Source organism: Labeo rohita, chromosome 9 (assembly GCF_022985175.1).
Source record: "Labeo rohita strain BAU-BD-2019 chromosome 9, IGBB_LRoh.1.0, whole genome shotgun sequence".
In the NCBI taxonomy this organism is placed as follows: Eukaryota; Metazoa; Chordata; class Actinopteri; order Cypriniformes; family Cyprinidae; genus Labeo; species Labeo rohita.
In genome coordinates this window covers 38,281,101-38,306,004 of record NC_066877.1, presented here as the reverse complement: position 1 = coordinate 38,306,004, position 24,904 = coordinate 38,281,101, and the positions used below count along the sequence as shown (strand labels likewise).

The 24,904-nt window shown below is 36.1% G+C and overlaps 2 protein-coding genes across 4 annotated transcripts; both read left to right on the top strand.

The window, feature by feature from the left end:
- The first annotated feature begins 1,358 nt into the window (after positions 1-1,358).
- Positions 1,359-14,411, top strand: LOC127170994 (gastrula zinc finger protein XlCGF8.2DB). 2 transcript variants are annotated; one of them, XM_051119390.1, is made up of 3 exons: positions 1,359-1,431; positions 2,114-2,250; positions 11,211-14,411. In XM_051119390.1, exons 2-3 carry the CDS (start codon positions 2,166-2,168, stop codon positions 12,293-12,295), a joined length of 1,170 nt encoding a protein of 389 aa, XP_050975347.1. In that variant the 5' UTR covers positions 1,359-1,431; positions 2,114-2,165; the 3' UTR covers positions 12,296-14,411. The 2 variants fall into 2 exon arrangements, with proteins under 2 accessions (XP_050975347.1, XP_050975346.1); XM_051119389.1 differs by lacking the exon at positions 1,359-1,431 and adding an exon at positions 1,747-1,792.
- Positions 14,412-17,705: 3,294 nt separating this feature from the next.
- LOC127171210 (tripartite motif-containing protein 16) lies at positions 17,706-24,683 on the top strand. 2 transcript variants are annotated; one of them, XM_051119715.1, is made up of 5 exons: positions 17,706-17,849; positions 18,620-18,657; positions 19,202-19,328; positions 22,460-22,507; positions 23,510-24,683. In XM_051119715.1, the coding sequence occupies exons 4-5, from the start codon at positions 22,474-22,476 to the stop codon at positions 24,031-24,033; spliced, it is 558 nt and encodes a 185-aa protein (XP_050975672.1). In that variant the 5' UTR covers positions 17,706-17,849; positions 18,620-18,657; positions 19,202-19,328; positions 22,460-22,473; the 3' UTR covers positions 24,034-24,683. The 2 variants fall into 2 exon arrangements, with proteins under 2 accessions (XP_050975672.1, XP_050975671.1); XM_051119714.1 differs by lacking the exon at positions 18,620-18,657.
- Positions 24,684-24,904: the final 221 nt, after the last annotated feature.

Genomic DNA, 24,904 nt, shown 5'->3' with positions numbered 1-24,904 from the left:
ATTATCAGGACTTTTTTATTCTGAAAGTGGAGTAAACGTTTAAAAATTGTTGCTCTCATGTACTCTGTAGCATGGAAAATACGTATTTAGTTGTGTGTGTTATGTTCGTTCTGCGCAGCTTGTTGGTCTCTGGCTAACCTGCTAACAGCTGTGGTTGAATTGTGTCTGTGGTCCAGGCTCAGGTTTAGGGGGTCATCATATAGGGCAAACAAGGGTACCCTCTGCCCTCCAGCAAGTAACCAGTGAAGTGTCTTATAATGGTAGTTAGTTAAAATGTAGAATTTAAAATATATATATTGCAAGGCAGAACATACCCTATTGAAATTTGTGGCACAACGATGACTAAAAATTCTGGCATTATGGACAGACCCAGACATTGGAGATGAGGTAGGTTGCATCGCATATTACGTAGTCATCCCAGAGAGCATTAATGAATATGATTTAATGGTGTCAACTTTAAATTAGCATCCAAAATTCTATTGTTACCTGCAAATTTACCATTCATTGACTAAAGGAACCTTAATAGGAATGTGGGTTCCATCAATGCATCCAATCACATTTGGGAACCCTGAAATTGGAGGTTATATAATTGTTCAAATTGATTATGGCTATAATCTTATATAAAGTATGAACATATTTGGCTGGATTAAGTAGTGCTATGCAACGAAAATATCTTGCATAGAATATCATAGAAAGGACAAACTCGCCACTCTGTGTAATTTGATGCCAGGGAACTGCACAAAAGTGTGTAGAGCAAGCTTCAGTGCAAGGCATACTGTACCAACAGCCCTACATACAGTAGCTTTTCCCACATGTTCTGCATCACCCACATTGTACAAAAAGCTCCCTGCTTTCTGGAATACCCCCCTGATCTTGACCATCATGTTGTAAACATGATGTGTAGCAAGTAACTAACTAACTAACTAAAATAAAAAAGTAAATAACTTGGGAAAATTTTGACAGAAGTAAATAAATAAGTAATGAAATGAAAGTAAGGGGAAAAAAATGAAAGTAAGTGAATTTATAAATAAATTAATGTATGTGGGGAAAAAATATAATACATTAAAACAAAAGTATAAATAATATAATTTATTTTTATTAATTTAATCATGTATTTATTACATTTATTTATTAGTTTGTTTAATAAGCTGTAAAATTCAATAGATGCTTGTTTTGCCTTTTAAAATCTCACATATTAGATGAGCCACACACTGTTTCATTAGTTATTATCAGCACACATGTATTTTACGAAGAATAAAACTCTGAAAACCTCTGACATGTTTTATTATTTGTATGTATTTTCTTTATGTAAATATCCATGCACTTTTGTGACTGTAGACAGCAGCGTGTGAACAGGACTTTTGTTTTGATCTGGTGATGTGACGTCATAGAGCCGCGCCGCTCTCCTGCGTCTGTTTCAGCCGAAGAAAGGTTTGTGGTTTTAATATTTTGCAGGGTTTAAATTGATACAGTTTTGTTCATAGTGTTTAATTACAAGCAATGTAAAGTTCATTAATTATTACTGAATGTAACCTTGTAGTACTTTATATAACATTAATGAATGTCATTTTGTGTAAATAAAGCGAATTCACAGATTAATAACAAACGGCGCGTCTCGTATACAGTGAATCAGTTTACCCTAAACAAATTCAGTGGCTGACAAGTAGTGAAGAAGAAGCGGAGCTTTTCGAAACTCCGAGTCAATTGAATCAAATGCTTTGCAAAATGATTCACTCTTTCGAAGCGCTCGAATCACCGCACGCTGATGAAGAGACCTGCTGCTCAAAACAGTGTAAATACAATACTGATATTTGCAAATGAACTGCAAGCGTTTTCATAAAATTAGAATTTATTAAACATAACCTACAAATTAGTAAATACTACATATAAATCTTAATACAACATGAACCTTATTAGAAGTCTCCCTTTATTAATTTGAATGTTTTGATTTATTTATTTTTTAAATCAGGCAATTTAAGGCCATTAACTCTCACTCTGACTGACTCCCTTACCAGTGTGCTGACTACTGAACTAGGGAGCTGATTGAGACGCTCCCAGAGATTTAGTTTAGATTAATTTTTCTTTCTGTTAATTATTCTTATTTGTTACACAGGACACATTCAGACTCGCGTCAACCAAGATCCAAGTGACACACTATTATAAAAATGGCGTTTATTAAAGAGGAGAGTGAAGACATGAGGATTGAAGAAACATTCAGAGTCAAACATGAAGATACTGAGGAACAAACAGGTTGGTTTTCATTATCAAAGCTGAACTCACTCATTTGGTCCTTACTAAATTGTGCAGCTCAGAAACGATGTTTCTCAACACACAAAAGCACTGTCCCACTTTACTTGACAACTTAACATAAATTGTAAATGTATGACAAATACTGATGAATAAACAGTGTAAAATCAGGCTAGTAAAGCAGTCTCAAATTTGTGTTTTAATACAATAAAATAAAATAAGTAAGTTGGTATGAACCACCAGTAACACCAAGTGGCATTTTGGGGTTACGGAAACTACAGTTACCAAGGTAAATACACAATGTTAACAATGTATAAATACAAACAAGCACGCCACTGTTTGTTCTGGTGTCTGTTCTTTGCTCTTCGCTAACTCGGTTAGCTGGATTTGATTGTTGACAATTTGGCCTGATCTTGGATTGGTTGGTTCTTCAAAGCTTATCCCAGGCTCATTTCATGTAAACAGGATGGGCCCTAATACAAAAGTACCCTACAGATCCAAGGACAACAATTTAAAATTATAATAATTTAAAAATTAATTGAAAAATAATATTACAATGTTGTGTAGTCTGTAGTACTTAAGGTAGAAGTCCATTTCCAGAACAACAATTCACAAATAATTTACTCACCCCCTTGTCATCCAAGATGTTCATGTCTTTCTGTTTTCAGTCGTGAAGAAATTATGTTTTTTTGAGGAAAGCATTTCAGGATTTTTCTACATAGAATGGACTTCATTGGTGCCCCGATTTTGATGTTGGATGATTCCAAGTTATTGGAGAAAATGAGATGGACTTTTTCGCCGTACTCTACCTTTTCAAGCTGGAGTACACAGACGATGAACTGAGACGTGATTTGTAGTAGTGTTGGGAAGTTCGGATCATTTTACTGACTCTGACCTTTAAGTCTCAATCAGCAAAAAAAAAAAGTCAAAAAGCAAATCATTCTAGAACGACCCATCACTAATTCATAGCATCGTTAATGCGCATCCTAGAGCCTGTTGCTACACAAGCTTTTGTTCTTAAAAAGTATGCAATATATATATATTTTTTTTTTTAAAAAAATGACAGATCGTTTTGCTAGATAAGACCCTTCTTCCTAGGCTGGGATCCTCAGTTTAGAGCCCTTTGAAGCTGCATTTAAACTGCATTTCAGAAGTTCAAAATCGAGGCACCATAGCCGTTCATTATGTGGAGAAAAATCCTGAAATGTTTTCCTCAAAAACCATAATTTCTTTACAACTGAAGACAGAAAGACATGAACATCTTGGATGACAAGGGGGTGAGTAAATATTTGTAAATTGTTGTTCTGGAAGTGGACTTCTCCTTTAAGACACAAGATTTATGTGTGATAAAATAATTATTTTACAATTGTATTAGAGTCTTACACACATTCTACAGTATGCAGTTAATCAGAGTCATGCATTAATTTGAGGGGTGACAGCTATTATGGGGATTGATGGAGCGCAGGAAATGCAGATAGTGATGATCATGACTCTTAAGACAACAATGTTGTGTCATAACAAATTTGCTTCGAATATAAAATTAAATGAATTGCTAATTACCACATTGAAATAAAAATGTAATGCCTGTACAAATACTACAAATTGTGATTATAAATAATTGGAAATCATGTAAATAAAAAAATAAATAAATAACTTAACATATAGTCATACGCGCAACTATATACTAAGCCCTTTAGAACAATGATCAATGGGGGGCACAATTCAGGTCGTTAACCAGAAAAATTAAAAATGGCACTTCATACCCAAAAGGTTGCTGACCCTTGAATTAGTGCTTATTTGTTGGTCCTGCAACAGTTGTAAGGGCAAATAAGTCTGCTCTACAAATATGAAAATATAATTTTCAAAGAATCAGTTGCTGTCAACACAACAGCCAGGTGTTTAATATTATTGGTGTAACATAGTGAAGTCTAATTATATTGGAATATTTCATATTTGTATGTGCAGGAGAATAAACATCACACACACACACACACACACATAAATTTGTTAATTTGAATCAAGAACAAATCTGGCTCGAAACGAGTGACCCCATGATGTTGCATAAAACACACCCAAACCATCTCCATATATAGGCTTTTGGCACAACCTTTCCTTTAGTTTTTCATCACTCTCAGCAAACATATGGCACTCTAGTAAAGATGTATTCTAACCTGAGAAATTCCTAAGAGAACTATAACTTTCATCCTATTGTAATTACAAGGTAACCCAGAGTATGTTCCTTTTGTATACATGTGGTTTCAGTTGTTTATACATTAAAGGAGAAGTCCACTTCCAGAACAAAAATATACAGATAATTTACTCATTCCCTTGTCATCCAAGATGTTCATGTCTTTCTTTTTTCAGTCAATAAGGAATTATGTTTCTTAAGGAAAATATTTCCCAATTTTTCTCCATATAGTAGACTTCAGTGGTGCCCCCAAAGTTTGTACTTCAAATGCTTCAAATGGCTCCAAACAATCCCATCCGAGTTAGAAGGTTTTCCTCAAGAAACATAATTTCTTATTGACTGAAGAAAGAAAGACATAAACATCATGGATGACAAGGGAGTGAATAAATTATCTGTAAATTATTGTTCTGAAAGTGAACTTCTCCTTAATAAGTTAATGATAAGCAGTGGTGTATAAAGAGGAAGTTGGATTGAAGTTCAACTTTGGTAGAAGTTTAAGTCACCGTTTAGAATATTACTTCAGTAAGTCTTAAAGTATTTGATATTTATTGTACTTAAGCACAAGAAGTATTTTATTTTAAGTAGTAAACATACGTATTAAAATACAAGTAAATGCAAAATGGAAAATAAACAGATTGTGTTCAGTTTTAACTCTTTCTTCCATTTTGTATTTTTGGGTAAGAATAAGAAGCACTTCATATGGTACTTAGTGTCTGTCATTACAACATAAGAAAATATTTCTAGAATCTGCATCTGAAATAGCATTTAGATGTATTTACACAGTTGTATCTCAGAGGGGACATGGATGCATTTAAACTGCAGTTACAGATGCATAATGTTTTGTTTTTAACATAAAATGTTTAACAATAAACGTTGAAATATTTTATGTATGTATATATATATATATATATATATATATATATATATATATATATATATATATATATATATATTTATATATATAAATAGTCACAATTTTTATTGACCGATTTGTTCAAAAAGCTGGTTCATTCAATAAGTAATTGCAGTCCATTGCTCAGAGATGCAAAACAGTGCTGTGATCTTTGTTTGGAACTATTTTTGTTGGGCAAATTTGAGCAAAAACAAACAATATTATGTCTAAAATGTATGCCACTTATTGCTTTACTGAACTTGTATAAAATGATTATTAAATGTGTTGTCATGCTGATATCTGCAGAAAAACTACTACTACTACTATTATTATATATAATTATAAAAAGCATACGGAATCATTTTTGCTGTCTACAATTTAGAATGTCTGGATTTTTTTATTTTAACAGACCAACGTGCATACATGTGTGTGATTTGGTGATATAGCCTACTTGATAATGTCAGATTGCACATTATTACAACAACACTTACCATATTATCGCAGAAGATATACTATGTGTTGTGTGCGCACTTGTTTGCACATGAGCAAAGGTGTTTTTAGGAGTCTAACTTGCAAGCACCAGACCACTGATTTTGTCAAACCTGCTTTCCTACAGCCTGTGTTCTTCTTAACTTCTGACTGCTTTGTAGTAAATAACGAACATGCTTTAGGGAAATGTATCAGAGTAAAACTATACATTTTAAATAGGAAATGTAGTGGAGTAAAATTAAAAGTTGGCTGAAATATAAAAACTCAAGTAAAGTACAGATACTTCCAAAAAATACTAAGTACTGTAACAAATTATTATTACTTTGTTACATTACACCACTGTAAAAGAGGGCCCAAAACAGAACCTTGAGGAATACCAGCGGTAACGGGTGAAGAGTATGATCTGAAATTTTTAAGATGGACAAATTGAATGTGCCCAGAGAGATAAGATCTGAACCAACTAAAAAGGACATCCGTAATACCTATAGACCAGGGATCCTCAAATCTGGCTCTTGAGATCCACTTACCTGCAGAGTTTAGCTCCAACCCTGATCAAACTCACCTACCTGTGATTTTTTTTTTTTTTTTTTAATTAATTAATTATTTTATTTATTTTAAAAGGGGCAATGCACATTAATTAACATAAGCAAAGAAGTCTACTATGTAAATGTATATTTTTATTTGGGTATAAAAACCCAAAGTCCACAAATACATAGAAAATATATATTCCAGCAAACAGTTACAAAAAAAAAACAAAAACAAAAAACGTACAAAACCAGAGGCAAACAAGAAACCACTACTTCAAATTATGAAGACATGCTTGATTATCCAGTAACTACCCTTTTATCGATTTTATCGAGTGAAGGTGGGGCCATACCATGCAAAATTTTATACACAAGTAAAATATCAATCATATTTTCCCATCTTAAAAACCCATATTTAGTTAAAATTTTACAATGATGATTTTCAAAGCCTGCTTAAAGAGTCTTTCTATTGATTGTAAAGTAGTCCCACCTGTCTGTGTCCAACTGGTGAGATAATAATTCATGTGTGAAAAGATCATAGCATTGATATATAACTTTGAAGCTCCAATGGTTAAATTATTCCTAATCTGACTAAAATTTGCCAAATTAAATTTAATTCTACTGCCAACTTTTTTTAACTTGTTTTCTGAGTGTGAGTTGTGAGTCAAGTATTACACCTAAATATTTATACTCACGAACTACTGATAACCTTCCTGCTACTGTAACATCTGGATCCGGACCTCTATTTGCAGACTTTGAAAAAAAAAAAACATACATACAGTTTTACCAACATTAAGATGTAGACATGATTTTTTTTAACCAGTTAGTAATTTTAACCATTTCTGCTGAGAATTTTTCTGCAGTTTGCTTTTTAGTTTTAGCATGCAAGTATATAATTGTATCATCAGCATACATCTGACAAGTTACACCAGGTGCACAAACATCACGCAAGTCATTAATATACAAACTGAATAACAGAGGACCTAATATTGAACCTTGAGGCACACCAACTGAATTAGTAAGTAATTGGGAAATTGTATTGCCTACTCGAACACACTGTTGTCTTTCAGTTAAGTATGATCTTATCCATTTAGTTACTTTTGTTGAGAAGTTATAGTTTGATTTTTTTAATAATTAAAACCTCATGATTTACTGTGTCAGATGCTTTTCTTAAATCCAGAAAGACAGCTCCCACCATACCACCTTTATCCAATTTTGATTTAATATTTTCTCAAAGAAGACAATTCGCAGTTTCTGTTAAATGATGCTTTCGAAAACCAAATTGCATCAAATGCATTGGATCAAATGTAATATTGCATCGAATGCATTGCATCAAATGTAATATTATCTGTTCAGAAATCCATTTTTTTTAACTGCTGGAAGAATACTAATGGGTCTATAATTGCTAACTGACATATTATCACCAGCTTTAAACACTGGTGAAATTACTGCAGTTTTTTTTAAGTGCTCGGAAACACTCCTTTTGTAGACCAATTTATAATTTTTAAAATCGAAAAAATAAGTGCCTCTCTATAAGTTTTTTTAAAAAATATTGTATCCATTCCATACACATCTTTTGCCCTTGACCTATTAAGAGAAGAAATAATCATGTGTACTTTGGTATTTGTCAATTCTTTAAAATTAAAACTTGGAGTATTTACATTGATTGATAAAACTAAATCATTTGAACCAGAGACATTCGCAATCAAAGTTTTTGTAGAGTCTATAAAATAATCGTTAAATACTTCTGCCACCTTTCTTGAGCCATTAATCATGTTTCCATCTATGTTCAGTTTTATTGTTTAATTTAACTTGAATGTTCCAGTTAATTTTTTTTTTTTAAATTCTGCCATATTTCTTTAGTATTTCCTTTAGCTTCACTAATAGCCTTAATGAAAAAAGTAGCTTTTGCCTTTCTAAGTTCTTTTACAACCTTATTTCTTAATGTGGTAAATAAATGCCTATCATGTTCCATTTTAGACCTGAGGGCTAACTTAAGAGCATTGTCCCTTTGTTTCATAAATAATCGAATTGTGTCATTGAACCAAGGTAAATATTCTCTTTGTTCTGGTTTAAGTTTCATTTTTCTTGTATAACTGTCTAAAATTTTTTAAATTTTACACCCTCATATGTTAAATAATCATCCCAGTCTATATTTTTTAACTGTTTTTTCAAAATTATCCAACTGACTTTTAGGTATTTCATATTTTTCTGCCTTCTAATCAGATATTAGATTAAATCTGCTTTTAGTGAGCTTTCTTACAACCAGGATCATATTATGATCGGACAGTCCGGTTACCAGATTGTAACACTTTTTTTAATCTATTCTGGTCTATTAGTAAAAGCCAAATCAATACACGTTTCTGAGGACCTATTTAACCTAGCTGGCCCTTCAATAATCTGCTTAAAATCATAATGACCAGTTATAATTTTCAACTTCTTCCTTAGTACTTCTTCCTTTGTACTTCATCATTCCAATTGACATTAAAATCTCCTAATAAAAGAATCTCCTTATTTGTATCACATTCTTTGATAAGAGCATCCAATTTTTTTATAAAATACAGCCTTAGTAGATGGTGGTCTATAAATTCCAGTTACAGTAAATGACATTTGCTCAGACAATATTCTACCTCATTTACACAAGACCACTGAATTTGCTCAAATCTTTCACTATCCTTAAAAATAGCACACCTCCACCCCTATCATCAATTCTATCTTGTCTATGTATTTCTATGTATGTGGTGTATTTGATCATTTTTAAGAATAACACTTTGAATGTTTAAATGTCCACCTAGTACTCCACTTGGTTTCAATCGATAATCCCAAAGAATGCAAGCATGATTTACTATTCGGAAAAGTTTAAAATGACAATGCTTTACAATTGCTGGATTTATCTTGTGCGTTGATTTATTCAGTGATGTTGGAGTAATCCTCTGCACATGATTTGATATAGCTGATGGAACATTGCTTGACAGAATGCCTGTCTGAAATGTAGTCACTGCCGAATCGCCGTACGTAATGTAACAGTCGCTTTCCTGTGATTAAGAATGCTACGATAAGATGCAAATTGTCCAACAGGCAAAGATGTGCCAGTATATCCACAGTATGAAGGAAGCACTAAGTAGGCCAAACAGGTGATCACATTCTCCGTGTACTGAGCTTGACTAATTGCCATACACGGTCGTACCGAGTTGACCACAAGTGCCGCAATATAAAACACAGTCCATAAAATAATCTTACTTTGGAAAGAGTGAATAGTATAACATAGCTTTTGAACAGCACCATTTTTAGTGAACTGATAGCTGGATGGCAGTGAGCCAGCACCTTCCTGACCTCTCACTGCCTCCGCCATCTTTCAGTCATAATACATGTACAGAATATCTGCAGTACATGTAGATAATGAAATGTCACGCACTTTAAAGGGCCACATTTACATATCTTGCAATCTGGTCACGATGTCGAAGAGATGTGATGGCTTTCTTCCGTTGCTGCTTTTTGCAGGTGTGCAAAAAGATCAATGATTCTGAAGACACTGATTAGCACGCTCAGGTGTGTTTGTGGATCTCAAAGTGGATCTTACGAGTCAGATTTGAGGATCTCTGCTATAGAGAGGAATCTATCTAAGAGTCTTAGAGTTCTCAGAGTTCTCTGATCGTGAGGCGTCTGCTCAGGTTCAGTGGCATTCTCTTACAAAGTCGGCTAAGGGCGAGAATGCTGTGGTCCTTCAAGCGGAAGTCGCAACCCTCTTGGGAAAGGGTGCGATAGAGCCTATCCCCTCAGCCTAGATGAAGAGGGGGTTTGTGTCAGCCCTCACTTCATGGTACCCTAAGGGTGGCAGATAGACTGATGGGAGACTTAAAAGTTTTGAATCGGGCCCTTCACAAGCTCCCATTCAAAACATCAACACTCCAACACACTTTCATATGTGTCAGGGTTCAGGATTGGTTTATGGCTATTGACCTGAAGAATGCATACTTCGTTTTGGTCCTTCCAAGACACAGGCCGTTCCACGTTCCATTGGCTCTTTTAGCTCAGTTTTGCTCTAATGGGTCATAAACACCTGGTTTATCAAGTATGTCAAAACAACAACAACAAAAAACACATTTCTATTCATTTTTTGTCTTTTATATTTAGTCTAAAGATAAAATTCCCATCATAAAAAAAAACAACAAAAATAGACTCTTTTTGAATTATTTCAAGCTTTACATGGCTAAAAACAAGTTAATGTTTAATAATACAACAAAAATAAATAATAATCGCATGAATCGCTAAATCTTGGAGGACTGCAGCCTTTGGAGGACAGTTATTTGAGTAAATGAATACCCAATACTTACATTTAGAAATTTGTCAACCGCTACAGAACTATCACCCTCTGTTTTGTTTGAATAAAAGTCTCGTCATCACCGGTGTGCCATGAATTCTGGGATAGGGTAGGCTGCAAAGGATCCTTCTGTTGTATCCTTAATTTGCCGGCAAAATGGAGGGCGCATTTTCAGTTGCGTTCAGTCAGCCTTCAAATGCAGCCTTTGTAGGACCCAACCTCTGAAGTGGGACAGCTTTTGTCACCGTGACACAATCGACTTCAAATGCGCACTTCGAAGGAAGTAGCCTACAAATTAGGATGCAGTTTACGTAGGAACCAGTGGAATCTTGAGCTCTCATTTAACAAGATGGTTTATCTGAATCAGGTGTGTTAAATAAGAGACATGCAAAACTTGTAGAGCAGAGGGCCTTCAGGACTGGAATTGAGAACCACTGGCTTAGTGGGTAATATCAAGTAAATTTGTTAGTAGTTTTGAAATGTATTGATGTATGTTGCTTTGTGCCATTAAAATTGGATTAACTAGTAATTGGTCTGTTTCTGCTTTAGACCTGATGCTGCTGAAAGAGGAAAGTGAAGAACTAAATGAAACTGAAGACAAAGATCAGTATGGGAAACATGACTTAACTGGAGAAAATTTGATTAGTTGCTCACAATCTAAACAGACTACACAAAAGAGAGCTCAAAACACAGAAGCTAGAAGTAATTTCACCTGCCAACAGTGTGGAACGAGTTTCACTAAAAAAGAAAGCCTTGCAATCCATTTAAGAATTCACACTGGAGTGAAACCTTACATATGCCATCTATGTGGACTAGGTTTTACTCAAAAAGGAACCCTTAACAGGCACATGAGAATTCACACCGGAGAGAAGCCTTACACCTGCAAACTGTGTGGAAACAGTTTTATTCGAAAAGGAGACCTTGAAAACCACATAAGAATTCATACTGGAGAAAAGCCTTACACCTGCCAAGTGTGTGGAAAGAGTTTCTGTCAACAGAGAAACCTCAAAGTCCACATGAGTGTTCACACTGGAGAGAGATATTTCAACTGCCAACACTGTGCAAAAAGTTTCACAAAAAATGAAACCCTTAAAAGGCACAGTAGAATTCACACTGGAGAGAAACCTTACACCTGCCTTCAGTGTGGACTAAGTTTCTCTCAAAAAGGATCCCTTAACAGGCACATTAGAATTCACACCGGAGTGAAGCCTTACACTTGTCAACTGTGTGGAAATCGTTTCAATCAAAAAGGAGACCTTACAAACCACATGAGAATTCACACTGGAGAGAAGCCTTACACCTGCCAACAATGTGGAAAAAGTTTCTATAAAAAAGGAACTCTTGAAAGGCACAATAGAATTCACACCGGAGTGAAGCCTTTCACTTGCCAACTGTGTGGAAATGGTTTCAATCAAAAAGGAGACCTTACAAACCACATGAGAATTCACACTGGAGAGAAGCCTTACACCTGCCAACAGTGTGGAAAAAGTTTCTACAAAAAAGGAGCCCTTAAAAGGCACAATAGAATTCACACTGAAGGGAAACCTTATATCTGCCCTCAATGTGGACTAAGTTTCACTCAAAATGGAACCCTTAACAGGCACATTAGAATTCACACAGCAGGGAAGCCTTAGGCCTTATATTATACTTTCAGCGAATTTGAAGAGAGACTTTGTAAAGAAGTTTTTCGTTACCCACACCTACACAATCCTTCTTTGAAACAATATAACGACAGCCAAATGTGCAATAATTTCTGGAGGGAAATTGTTCAGAGTTTGGGCAAAGAAAAAAAGTGTTACGCCACAAGTGGAATATTTGAGATACTGTTTTGTGAAAGCAAAGAAGAAGCTGAAGAGAAGGAGGGGTGCACCAGGCAGTAAAGTTTCTGTTCCCCCCATCGTTTTCCACACACACACCATGAACACACACCCGGAACGCTGCAGCAAAAACTTATGTTTACTGCTCACTGCTGTGTGTGTGCACTTGGATAGGTGAAATGTACAAATTCACAGTCAACACTGTGTCAACACTGAACATTTGCAGTAGTATCTGCTATGACTTCACATAGCTGATTAACTGATATTAATATATTGCGGCCAGAAGAAGGTGACACATTCATGCTAAACCATTTCCCCAAGGTCGTTCACTACATAACCACAACCAGAAACTTCGCCGCCCGAAGCAGCTGGACTTTCATCATCCACAAGTGAGGTTTTTCCCCTGTCCACATCTCTGAAAAGAAAAAGACATGCACCTACCACACCCATTGAACATCCTATTCTCTAGCGCAGAGGTCCCCAACCACTACCGGGCCGTGGAAGAATCGGATCATGAGATTGTTCTGGGGAAAATTTGTATAGATAGGATGCTCTCTGTTATTTATTGTGGGTAAATGATTGTTTTAATTATTCTGTACTTTCATTGTATGCGACTGATATGGAGTAGCAATTTGACTTAATGTTAAATTAGTAATTAAAAGATTGCTCTGATCTGTCATGTAGCCTATTAGGGCTTATATGTACGGACCATATCCAGACCCCACCGTTCAGCATGTGATTCGCAAATTAATATGCCAATTTACATGTTCAAGCTATTTAAAACCACAAGAAGAAGCAACGAAACAGAGCTCAATACGTTACTTACGCGCTGTTCTTGCACACACCCGAAGCGCGCATAGATATGCGGCATACCGAGTTGATTCCTCTTTCACGTCTCCCTGAGTTGAAGATACATAGCTACACTTGGGGGTTACATGGCAATAGTGTGAGCCAATGGATATCACACAAGCAACGTGCAAACTTTGTGCAATACTTATGCAATAGTTGTGCAATTCACTATACAGATAGTGGAAGTAAAAAAAAAAAACTGACGAAGATTTGTAATGCTGCATTAACGGCGCATATTCTCTCAGAGACGACAAGAGACGAATCTACTTCAACATGTTCTGATAACGGTGTATAACTGTCGAAAATTAGCACCCCCCAATACTCCTCCCGGTCCGTAGAGTAAAAAGGGTTGGAGACCACTGCTCTAGCACAGTGGTTCCCAACCAGGTTCCTGGAGGCCAAATAAATCTTTTAAAATTGACTGTGTTCTCTATATATATATATATATTTTTATCTGAGGTTTTCAAAGAACAACAATTAGAGGTACTACCTAATCAGAAACATTTCACAAGTAATGTAGTTACTGAGTTGCGAACAACACAAACTATACACAAACTATATAAACACAAAAGTTTTAGCTATTTTAAATGTTCTGGAGACCCCTCCTAACTACGTTGTCTTGCTATGGCACAAGTCCTGCTGCTGTCTGGAAAAAAAGTCATCAGATTGTGCTATGTGTTCAGTGCAACCCACAACATGCACAAGCAAAAAAATAAAAATAAAAATTTTGTTCCGGTTCAAACTTTTGTTCTCTATTCTTTCTGCAATGATACTTAAACAAACAAACAAAAAAAAAACAACAACAGCTCTGATATGGCAGGGTGAATCAAATTCAAATTGAATCAAACACTTGTTCCAAATCAAACCTGTTCCAAAACACTTTTTCTTTAAACACAGAAAAAATAATGCTTAGTAGAGACGAAAAAATATATCTCCACAAAAGTTTACGGAAGCCAAAGCAATCCCCTTAAAAAAAAAAAACACTGTCGCGTGGATCCATTCACTCGTGCAAACTCAAGTTTCAGTTCACAAGTCCATTCGCAAGTGTTCGTCAAAACACCTGCGTCCAAAAATAAACTATGAAATACAGAAGTAAAAATTAGCCAGTGCAATAACTAAATGCCCAAAATAGATGGAAAATATCATCACGAGAAGAGTGTCAAAGAGTTTGAAATGCCATTTGTGTTCACACGGCGGCACTATTGTATCAAAGACGACATAAGGATTTTCAGTTGGGGGGGCGGGGTGTACTTCAAAAACAACAAATACTGTCTGTTTATGTCTTCAGAATAAACAGCAGGGAAGACAAACAATACCTCAGCACCCTTCACAGAAGGCGAACACTTGTGTCAGCACACTATCTCAGCTAGTACGATGGTCGATGCCCCTCCTGGTACATTACAGGCATGCAGCTCTGCTTTTCGACGATCAGGCACGGTCACAGCTCAAGCTCAGTTTAGCTTCTCTACAGCTCACCTCGATGCTTGCGGAATGCTGTTCACTTAGAATCAAAAACGTCACAAGAAATCTAACTTTCTCGCACAAGCTCGTAACTCTTCGTTCCCTCTTCCTGGCATTCTCCTTAAAAAAAACCCTTTCAGAATAAAAGCCCTTGAATACCTCCACATCTAGTTAAGGACAACACATTTGTTATTCCTGCGCACACACAGAATGCCTGCTGAAAGAGAGAAGCTGCCAGCTGCATGCACTGCATGTGTTTCTAAGCTTCCTGGTCTCTACGTCACCCCGCCCATGACATCTCGTTTTTCCATTGGACTGATTGCACACACGTTCAGAGCATGGTTTCCTCAAAAAACATAATTTCTTTACGACTGAAGAAAGAAAGACATGAACATCTTGGATGACAAGGTAGTGAGTGCATTATCTGTAAAATGTTGTTCTAGAAGTGGACATCTCCTTTAAGAAAGCGTGGCGATTTAACAAGTTCATTTCAGTTACTGTTTGTTTCTGGAAGAAGACACGCTGAGAGGAAGGTACTTTACAATACGGGTGCACAAATATGCATTAATCAATGCACAGATAATCATAAGTTAATATATAACTCCTGCATCTGTAATTACTGCATCTGCAACTAATGAACATTTTTATATGATTCATAGATTAAGTAAGCAATAAATTGTTAAACTTAATGTTAAATGTGTTACAATGTATTACTTCCCTAATAACATATTATATTAGCTAAATTAATGTGTTAATTACCACAATGGGTTGAAGCCACACATTTCAACTTCCAGTTGTCTGCTTTAATTAATCATTAGCTAATGATTTTGCAAAGATATCATTATGTTATGACTTTACTTGTTGAGGCACTTGACAAATTTTAATTCCATAACCACAATGATGTATTACTTAATTAGTTAATAGTTCTGTGCCTCAACAAGTCATAACATAATGATATGTTTGCCATCCATTAGCTAATGATTAATTAAAGCAGACAAGTTGAAGTACATAGCTTTGACCATGTGAATTTACATAATTAGTTAATGCAATATGCTACTAGGGAACTAATACTGGTGGCCCTTTTACCCTGCTTTTACCCTGTAATTATACATTATTGGATTGGTAAAAAGCAAATATTCTTTAAGGTGTCCCTTTAGCCCCATTGTACTCTAATGCAGATGTAATGGAGTGCCCAAAAATGCCTCTCACTGTTGCAGTCTACAACTCCATCATATTCCGTATGGTAAATATTAATGTCTATCCAAATATCTCACCACTGTCACAGTTTGTTTTTTACGAGTGCTCCTTCCCCTCAAAGCAGGCCCCCTGACAAAACTTCGAAAAAATTCCAGGAAAAAGCAAACACAGTTTGGTCTCTCTACCTTGGTTGCAGTAGACAGCACCCCTTTAACAAACATCTCCATCACAGTGCTGCTTGACAACAGAAAAATGTGACCAGTCTGCTAAAGCCATCAACAGCCCCAAACGCTTTTTGACGTTTTGTACTATAGTAGGAATTAAAGACTTGCTTTAGAATAATTACACTGACTAAAGGCGCAATATGTAACATTTTGTTCAGAATGAACAACATTTAAATAATGCATCACAACACCATCACCTTCATACATGCTTTTGTCTTACCCCAATTCACTGTTGTAAACATTTTGTAAGTGTTTATATTTTAGACAAAGTGTGATGCTTTTCATGCAAACGTGTGTACTTACATCACTCACTCATGCTTGTCACATCATATCCGTAAATAGAGAGCAGTTTTTTCAGCTGCTTTGATGTGTATCTGGTGGAGTAGCATAGGTTAGCTGTCACAAAAAGTGAGAAAGGTTGACATAAAGCATCTCCAACCTCTAGGGAATCACCTGTTTTAAACAGAAGCTCAACAAAATAGTCGTAATAAAATCAGAATTGGCTTGGCTAAGGTGAAATCAATGGTGTACTACCATTAAATAATAAATAAAACTAAAATAATTCATTTCCAAGTCTCCTTCATGCTTGGTTTTAGCTTTCATGTAAAATGAATAATCAAATAAAACTTATGGAGCTTGTGGTTGCCATCCAGATGTCATAAAGAACAACTTGTTACTCTGTATGTCCACCTGTGCAGTCTGGAACACGACTCACGTGTGTGCGTCAATTTCTGGGTTGGTCTGGGGCATAGTCTGGTCAACATACTGCCTTTATGGGAGAATCGGACTTGTAACCCAAAGGTTACAGGTTCGAATCTCAGTACCGACAGGGATTGTAGGTGGGGGGTGTGAATGACCAGCGCTTTCTTCCACCCTCAACTACTTTGAGGCAAGGCACCGAACCCCCAACTGCTCTATAGCTGCCACTGTGTTCACAGTGTGAGTGAGTGTTCATTGCTCACTGCTGTGTGTGCACTTTCCTTTCCTTGTACCACTATGCCTTCTGTAAAAAAAAAAGAAAAAAAAAAAAGCTGCACAGCATCTGGGGTAAAAATGTAAAATAATGATAGCAACACAACAAAGACCTCATATAGAAGTTCCAAGTGTCCAACCAAACACTAACTGCCACCGTAGTGACTTTCAAACAAAGTTTTTCCAGTAGCGTGCACTCATGCAATGCAAGCAATGATACGTAACCAAGTCAATGACATGGATTAAAATTAGTGAGTGAAGGGCATATAAAAAACAAAGCAGATTGCAGCTCAAATATATTCAGTTATCCAGTCCAAATGTAATACTTAGAATGCAGTATTACTAGCCTTGACAAGGGTTTCTCTTACTTTTCTGTAACTTGAATTCTTGGAGGGTCATTCTGAGATTGAAATTTAGTCAGTGTATTATTATTTGTGACTTGCAGACACACCCATTTAGCACATGTCACTTAAACACAAAACCAGGAAACAGGAATCTCCTGCGTTCAGAGAAAGGGAAACTTAAGTGTATAGTGCAGGAAACTGAAATCTCCTGAGTTCAAGGAAAGAGAAACTTAAGTGTAGTGGAGGTGTTGTGTCACTCTGGATGATGGATAAAAATGTACCCCCAATACAGTATCTGCAACAGTACAGAGGACAGAGAAACAGGTATGAACTAGGCACTTAGAAAACACTTATGTGTGTTCGTGTGTGTGTGTGTTTGTGTGTTGTTACTTATATTAACATTTAATATCATTATGTGTGTAATGATATTAATTATAATATTACACATCAAAAGAAATGTACAGTCTCTGTAAACAGGGTCGGTTGTTGGTTTTGGGGGACTCTAGGTAATATCATGAAAATGGACCCCAAAATGTAAATATTGCTATAACATTACAGCTATGTTTTTTTTAACACTACAATCATTATAGTTATTACACAGCACATGGGTACTTGACAAGTAATGACCATTTAATGCTTTCAACAAATATATGAAGAGTTCAGATGCAAAAGCCTCTGAATCCTTCTGATGTATTTCTTTAAAATTAGCATTTCTTTCTGGCTACTTTCTATAGGTTTCTATGTAAGTACTGGCACTTCTGATTGGGCTGAGGCTGGAATTTAGTGAGTTTAAAGTAAAAGTATTTGTCAGGAGCATTCACTCAGTATCATTATCTCATTTTTGACACAGATGGCTTTTAGCTGGTTTTGCATCTGAACTCTTCATATATAAATGTATAAAGGAGAGTGTATAATTATGTGCTATGATTGGTCACCATTAATTTTTTTTGATTTCACAATTTTTATCTACCTTTCAGTTTCACCTAAATAGTGATGTGAGAGAAAGTAAGCTTAAAACTGTCTCAGCTTGAAATTGTAAAAGAGAATACGTACATAACTGTGTATTAATGTTTATTTATTTCACTTTTTGTCAGAAAATAGAAGATTAGACCAAAGTCATGAGTGAAATCAGGTACAGAAATATGGGGGGAAAAAAAAGAATTAAATAATTCAAATGTTGCCTATACACAGAAAAATCTAGAAGTAATGTTGACAGGTCATTGCTTAACTTTTTTAATGTGTTAATGTAATTAAAACGAAATAATAATAATAATAATAAAGTTTAAAAAAATGTAATCACCTATTCACCTGTGAATTTAAAAAAACAAAACAGTAATTCGTTTTTTTTTAGTTTTTGTTTTTTTCTGTTATCACTGTCAGTGTGGAAGTTTTAACATCTCTGTCAGTTTTATATTTATGATACTTATGCTTGTGGCATTAAACAGGTCTTATTCATCAGGTTAATTAATGTATGACAGTAATCTTTTATCACTGAGTTTGAATCTACTCCAGATGTGCTACCTTTAAACTCCTAGCAATACATTTATCAACTTCCTGGGCAAACCTTATCTAGTTTCTGAGACACATCAGTATGACGTCATCAATAGACATCTAATGACCAGTTTTATCTACCGCAGTTGTCAACAGTGATGATTATGATGTGTGTCCTAAATCAGGAAAAGGCTACAGCAAGTTGAGCTGAAGGACGACCTGAGGGACTGGAGCAAGAAATCAGTGATCTGATTAGGAAAAACGCTGCTGGAGCAGCTTTCACACACACAGGATCACATCCATTTCCTGCAGGTAACAGAGATCTAGAAGAACACGATCATAGTGTTCTGTTTTAGGCTTCTCCTTATTTTTATATTTTAGACATCCATCAATTATGGTGATAAAAAATTGCAATGCTGGTGGAAACAACACAAGACCGTAAGCAGTAGCAGCGAGTGTGCGTTCAAGTGAACACAATAAGCTGAAGCTTGCCACAAAGCACCGGCAAAAGTAATTACCATAAATGTGTCGGGGAAATAGTAAGCAGACATCTGAATTATTTATTAATAAACTAGTGTTTTCTGAGTCAGTGTCTCAAGGATGAAGTTGATCTTCAAGGATGAAGATCCTGACTCAACATCTCCTCATTGAACATGCCTTTAGAGAGAAATGCATCTTTACGGATTACATAATGAAAGAGTTTTTGTTTTCGATTTGTTTTATTTCGTTAAGTACTCATTTAAAGCTTTCTACATAGATATGTGATGCATGTATTTGCTGAGTTTCGGTTCATTTTTGAAACAGCAGAAAGTGCTGTTAAACATTTTAATGATATTGTGAGAGCACAGAAATAAAAGAACACCCTTTACAGTTCCAAATAATGTATTACTCTTACCTTTTTGAGCAAAAATGACAGCATATTTTAAATTGTTTCCACTGAAAAAATGCAAGTGATCGTGCTGGCGCCTCCATGTCCTGCAAAGCACGCTTCAGCTTCCACTTTCCGCACAAATGATTGCATGTTTTCACATTTCACATGATTGCAAGTTTTCACATTTATCTATGTTTAAAATTTAAACTAGCATTATTATATGCTTGAACTGTTTTATATCTATAAATTTTATTTTAGGCAAGTCGTGATGATTTGAGACGGCAAAACTGATCAAACATAGACTATGATCAATTCACTGCCTGCCGCTGTCCGCTTGCTCGTTACTTTAAAAAACAAAAACTTATATTTAATCAACAAAAAATGCTTCAAGCGTTTTTCTAAATGAACTTGATAAAAAACTAAATGAAATATAATCACTTTGTCATTACATACAAAACTGAACTATTTTAATTGGTGAAACAGTAGTATAAGCTGTTTTGGGAGAAGGGGAAAAGAGGCTTGGGTTGCTGTCACGAATCTGGCCTGTGGCCTTTGGTCCACTCACCACCAGATGTCGCTCTCTCATTCTAATTGACATTCACATTACACAGACTGTTGCACCACACCATGGACTACATTTCACATGCTCCACCTCACTGATTACCCTCTCCACCTGTATCCAATTAGACTCTATTCTGGGCACTCACCTAGTGTTAGCAACAATTACAGAGCCACTTCCTAGTTTCTAAGGTCTAGTTATTTCTTGTTTTGTCATTCGAGTCTTGTATCCTAGCCTAGTTATCTAGTCTAGTCTGTTTCTCTGCCTGCCCTGGATCTCTTGCATGTTTATTGGATTAACCTTTTGCCTAGCCCCCTGGATTATGTTCGCCATTGATCGACCCTCGCTTTGCAAATGGATCTGCCTGCTTCTTGCCTCGTTCCCTCCATTACAGTCTGACTTGGGGCAAGAATTCTGATAAGATATCGGACAAGGGCCGGGCCTGAGCGTCTCGGGCCAAGGCTGGGGAAGAGCCTTGATTTGAGGCATGTGCAGGGCTCTGTTTTGGTCACTGTAGCACCATCATCAGGCCAATCAGGGAGATGCTCTGTCAATCTCACCCAAATTGAGACTAACAATCTGGTTTCAAGTCTGTAGCCCTTACATTTTGTCCTGTACTAAAGGTTTTATGGCAGAAGAATACTAATAATATTAATAAAATGTAACAATGCACAAATCTGATATAGTAGTGCAAGTTACTGGTTAAAGTGTGGAGGTGATGAGTTTTGATTTCTGGCCTTCTGTCCAAGAACCTCCTAAATGTACACATGTAAATAATATTTCTTTCAGTTCTCTCTTTTCTGTTAATAGCATAAATGAATTTTTCCATCAGCTGAGTGACAAACTGGAGGATTTCTGCAAAGAGGTGCTAAAATAGATCTTTGACCGAGATTTATCTGTTCTCAAAAATGAGCTCTCCAACTATTATCATGTAGAACATCATATTACAAATGTCTTAGGAACTGATGGAGGGATTGTTTTTGCTGACACTTTATTTTAATAGTCAGTAACCTTGTAACTGCATATCAATTACCAGTCATTACAGTATTAGTTGATTGTCTGCTTAAAGGGATAGTTCACCCAGAAATGAAAAATCTGTTAATTACTCACCCCCATGTCGTTCCACACAAGTCAGACCTTCGTTTTATTCTTTGGAACACAAACAACACATTTTTTTATTAAATTTGAGAGCATTTTCTCCCCCCATTGGGAGCCTTTTTTATTTTGGGGTGAGCTAACCCTTTAAAGGGGTCATCGGATGGCCATTTTCTTTAGGGTTTCAATGAGAACTCTATAACATACTTTGGTACAGCAGTAGTGCCCTGTTCAGAGCGAGCCATTCTAATGCATGTTCCTTTAAATGCTAATGAGCTCTGCTCACCCCACCCCTTTCTTCTGTGTGGTGACAAGCCAGTCTGTTTACTTTAGCTGCATTTAGCTGCAAAACTTGCTAACTAGCACATTATTAAGAAAGCCGATTTGCTAAGATGCACAAAAACCCTTATAATCACTTCTGCTGTGGATGAAGCTGCATCACGAATGAATCGAGTGAACATAGTTGGATTTATGTAGATGGCTGGGCATATTTTTTAATCTGAGACATTCTTGTCTTCCCCTGCACCGGAGTCGAAACAATAGCGGTTGAAGTCGGACTGTTCACAGCTTAGTCAGGGTGGGTCTAATGTAAGACGGTTGTGTCAATCAACTATCTTGGGAGCGGCCTCACACTGACAAGAAGCTAAGAATAGCTTGATTTGAAAGAGGGGATATTTGTTATAAAGATTATAAAAATACCACTGGGTGGATTTTTATGTTCAAACAACAATGAATATCTGCTAACACTTTATTTATACAAGCTATTTTTGCATAGCTTGTTTACATGTTTGCTATAGCAAAGTTACTTCTAGTTAGTAGAGTGTCTAAAGTGGACATTCTGAAATAACAGGAAATAAAATGTAACCTCATTTTCTCTTGACATAACAATTACACTGTTCATGTCTGTTGTTTTTACAGTCATATTCAGCAACATGGATATCAGGACCAGAAACAACTTCCTACAGTGTAAGTCACTAAGAAAACATCTCCAGTTAAGCATATAACCTCAGTACCCTGAAACAAGAAATGAGTCAGTAGATGATGCCATGGGTGAAACACCTTTATCCAGATATATAAGCCCTGTTAAATCATGCCAGCATAACATGGTTTAAGCCATTGTAACATATTGTATAACCAGCCCATCACAAGAGCGGAGCTGTTTACACCTAATCTATCACATGTAATCTAATATAAATCTGTATGACAGTGACAGTTGTCAGTGCCAGACATGTTGCACAAGCAGAACACTGACAGCCACAATCATAGCTGCCAGAAGCAAGGAGCATTATATGACTAGCAATGGGCAACTGTACAGTGGCAAAGAGAGCGAAAGAAATTATGAAGTTAATCATGTTTTAATCTTATTTGGTTTCTGCATTATTAATCTGTTAAATATAGAAATATGCTAGTAAAACAATGTCAGCACACACTGTTTACATACAGACAACTGGCATACTCACTCTCAACCCTGCAAGACCATGCTGAACCATTTTCACCATCTCCATTATGTTAGTTCACCAGCTAGACCAGCACTAATAGGTATAAACAAGCCTGGACCAGCATGCAATTCATGCTAGTTTATGCTGGATTTTTCAGCAGTGATAGCAGGCATAACAGTACCAGTATAACTATATGTATCTATGAATGCTATATGCATCAAATCACTACATGTGCCATCGTTTTCAACTACCTGTTTTCACCATTCACACTGCAACACAAAAACTGCATTTTGAAATTTATCCAGTTTGGAGAGCATTTTCAAAAAGCTCAGTTTTCCTAGGAAAATAAACACCACCTCAGTGTGGACAAAAGACAGAAACTGAGAGAAAAAGATGAGTTTCAGATGAAAACATATTAGACCTGAGACCTGAGACACTACTGACTCTGAACAGAAACCATTACAAGTTCAGTTGCATTAAAAGAACAAACAGACTAATAATGCCTAATCATGTGTTTTATCTCCATCAGATCACAATCAGCTCACCCTGGACCTGAACACAGTGAATAAACACCTCCGTCTGTGTGACAGGAACAGAGTGATTACTGGTACTCTCACAGAGCAGCCATATCCCGATCATCCAGACAGATTTGATGGATATAATCTTCAGGTTTTTTGTAGAGAGAGAATCTGTGGACGCTGTTACTGGGAGATTGAGTGGAGTGGGTTGTTTGGTGTGGATATATCAGTGTCATATAAAAGCATCAGCAGGAAAGGAGAGGGTGATGAATGTGTGTTTGGACATAATGATCAATCCTGGAGTTTGTTCTGCTCTCCCTCTAGATACGTATTTGTTCATAACAACATAAAGGCTGAACTGCCTGTAATGTCCAGCCATAAAATAGGAGTGTATGTGGATAAGAGTGCAGGAACTCTGTCCTTCTACAGTGTCTCTGACACAATGAGCCTCATCCACACAGTCCAGACCACATTCGCTCAGCCGCTCTATGCTGGGTTTTATGCATTTATTGGATCATCAGTGAAACTGTTTTGATGAATCAGAATAGATTCTAGACATTGCTGTATAATTTCCCTGTATGTCTGCACTGCAATAATATGTGTGTTTGCACTGTCTGTACTTTCTTCTGCACTGAAACCTCCGGTCACTAAAACAAATCACTTGTGTGTGCAAACAAGCTCTTTTTGATTCTAGAAAAAAAAAATTCTACCCATAATACTTTGAGCTGCATGATAAATGAGTGTTAATTATTTATGATATTATTTTTAGTTTTGTATGTTGAAGATCTAATTTAGCTTTTTTTAAAATGACACTTAGAAGTTGTTATATACTATTTAAGATAATATGTGAAATATGTTGAACTCATTGATTGGATATGACAATTATTATTACTAAAAAACTGTACTCAACATAAGTGAGTTCAGGGCTGGGCCAGGCTGAAATAATAAACTGTTCTGATTCTTGTGCCTCAAAAATTATATTCATTATTTTTCTCTTTACACTAATTCACAAAGTGTAATCTTTAATGTTGCTAATTTCTGAATTATCAACAGCAGACTGCTGTTGACTGCTGTCCACTGGCATTTTGTATGCTGACATCTCTAAGTTTTTGAAAGTCTGTGTCTTCAGTATGTCTCAGTTTCTGTTGTTTCTTTGGTATAGAAAAGTCTATCATTAAAGGGGTCATCGGATGCTAAGTTCACTTTTTCATGTTGTTTGTGTGTTGGCAGTGTATGTACAAATCTACCCTATAATGATAAAAATCCATGCAGTGGTTTTTAATTAATCTGTAAAAATAATATCCCCTTTTTCAAATCGAGCTGTTCTCAGATGCCTGTCGGTGTGCCGTCACACCAACAGGCCGCTCCCACGATAGTTGACTGACATGAGCTCTTACCTTAGACCA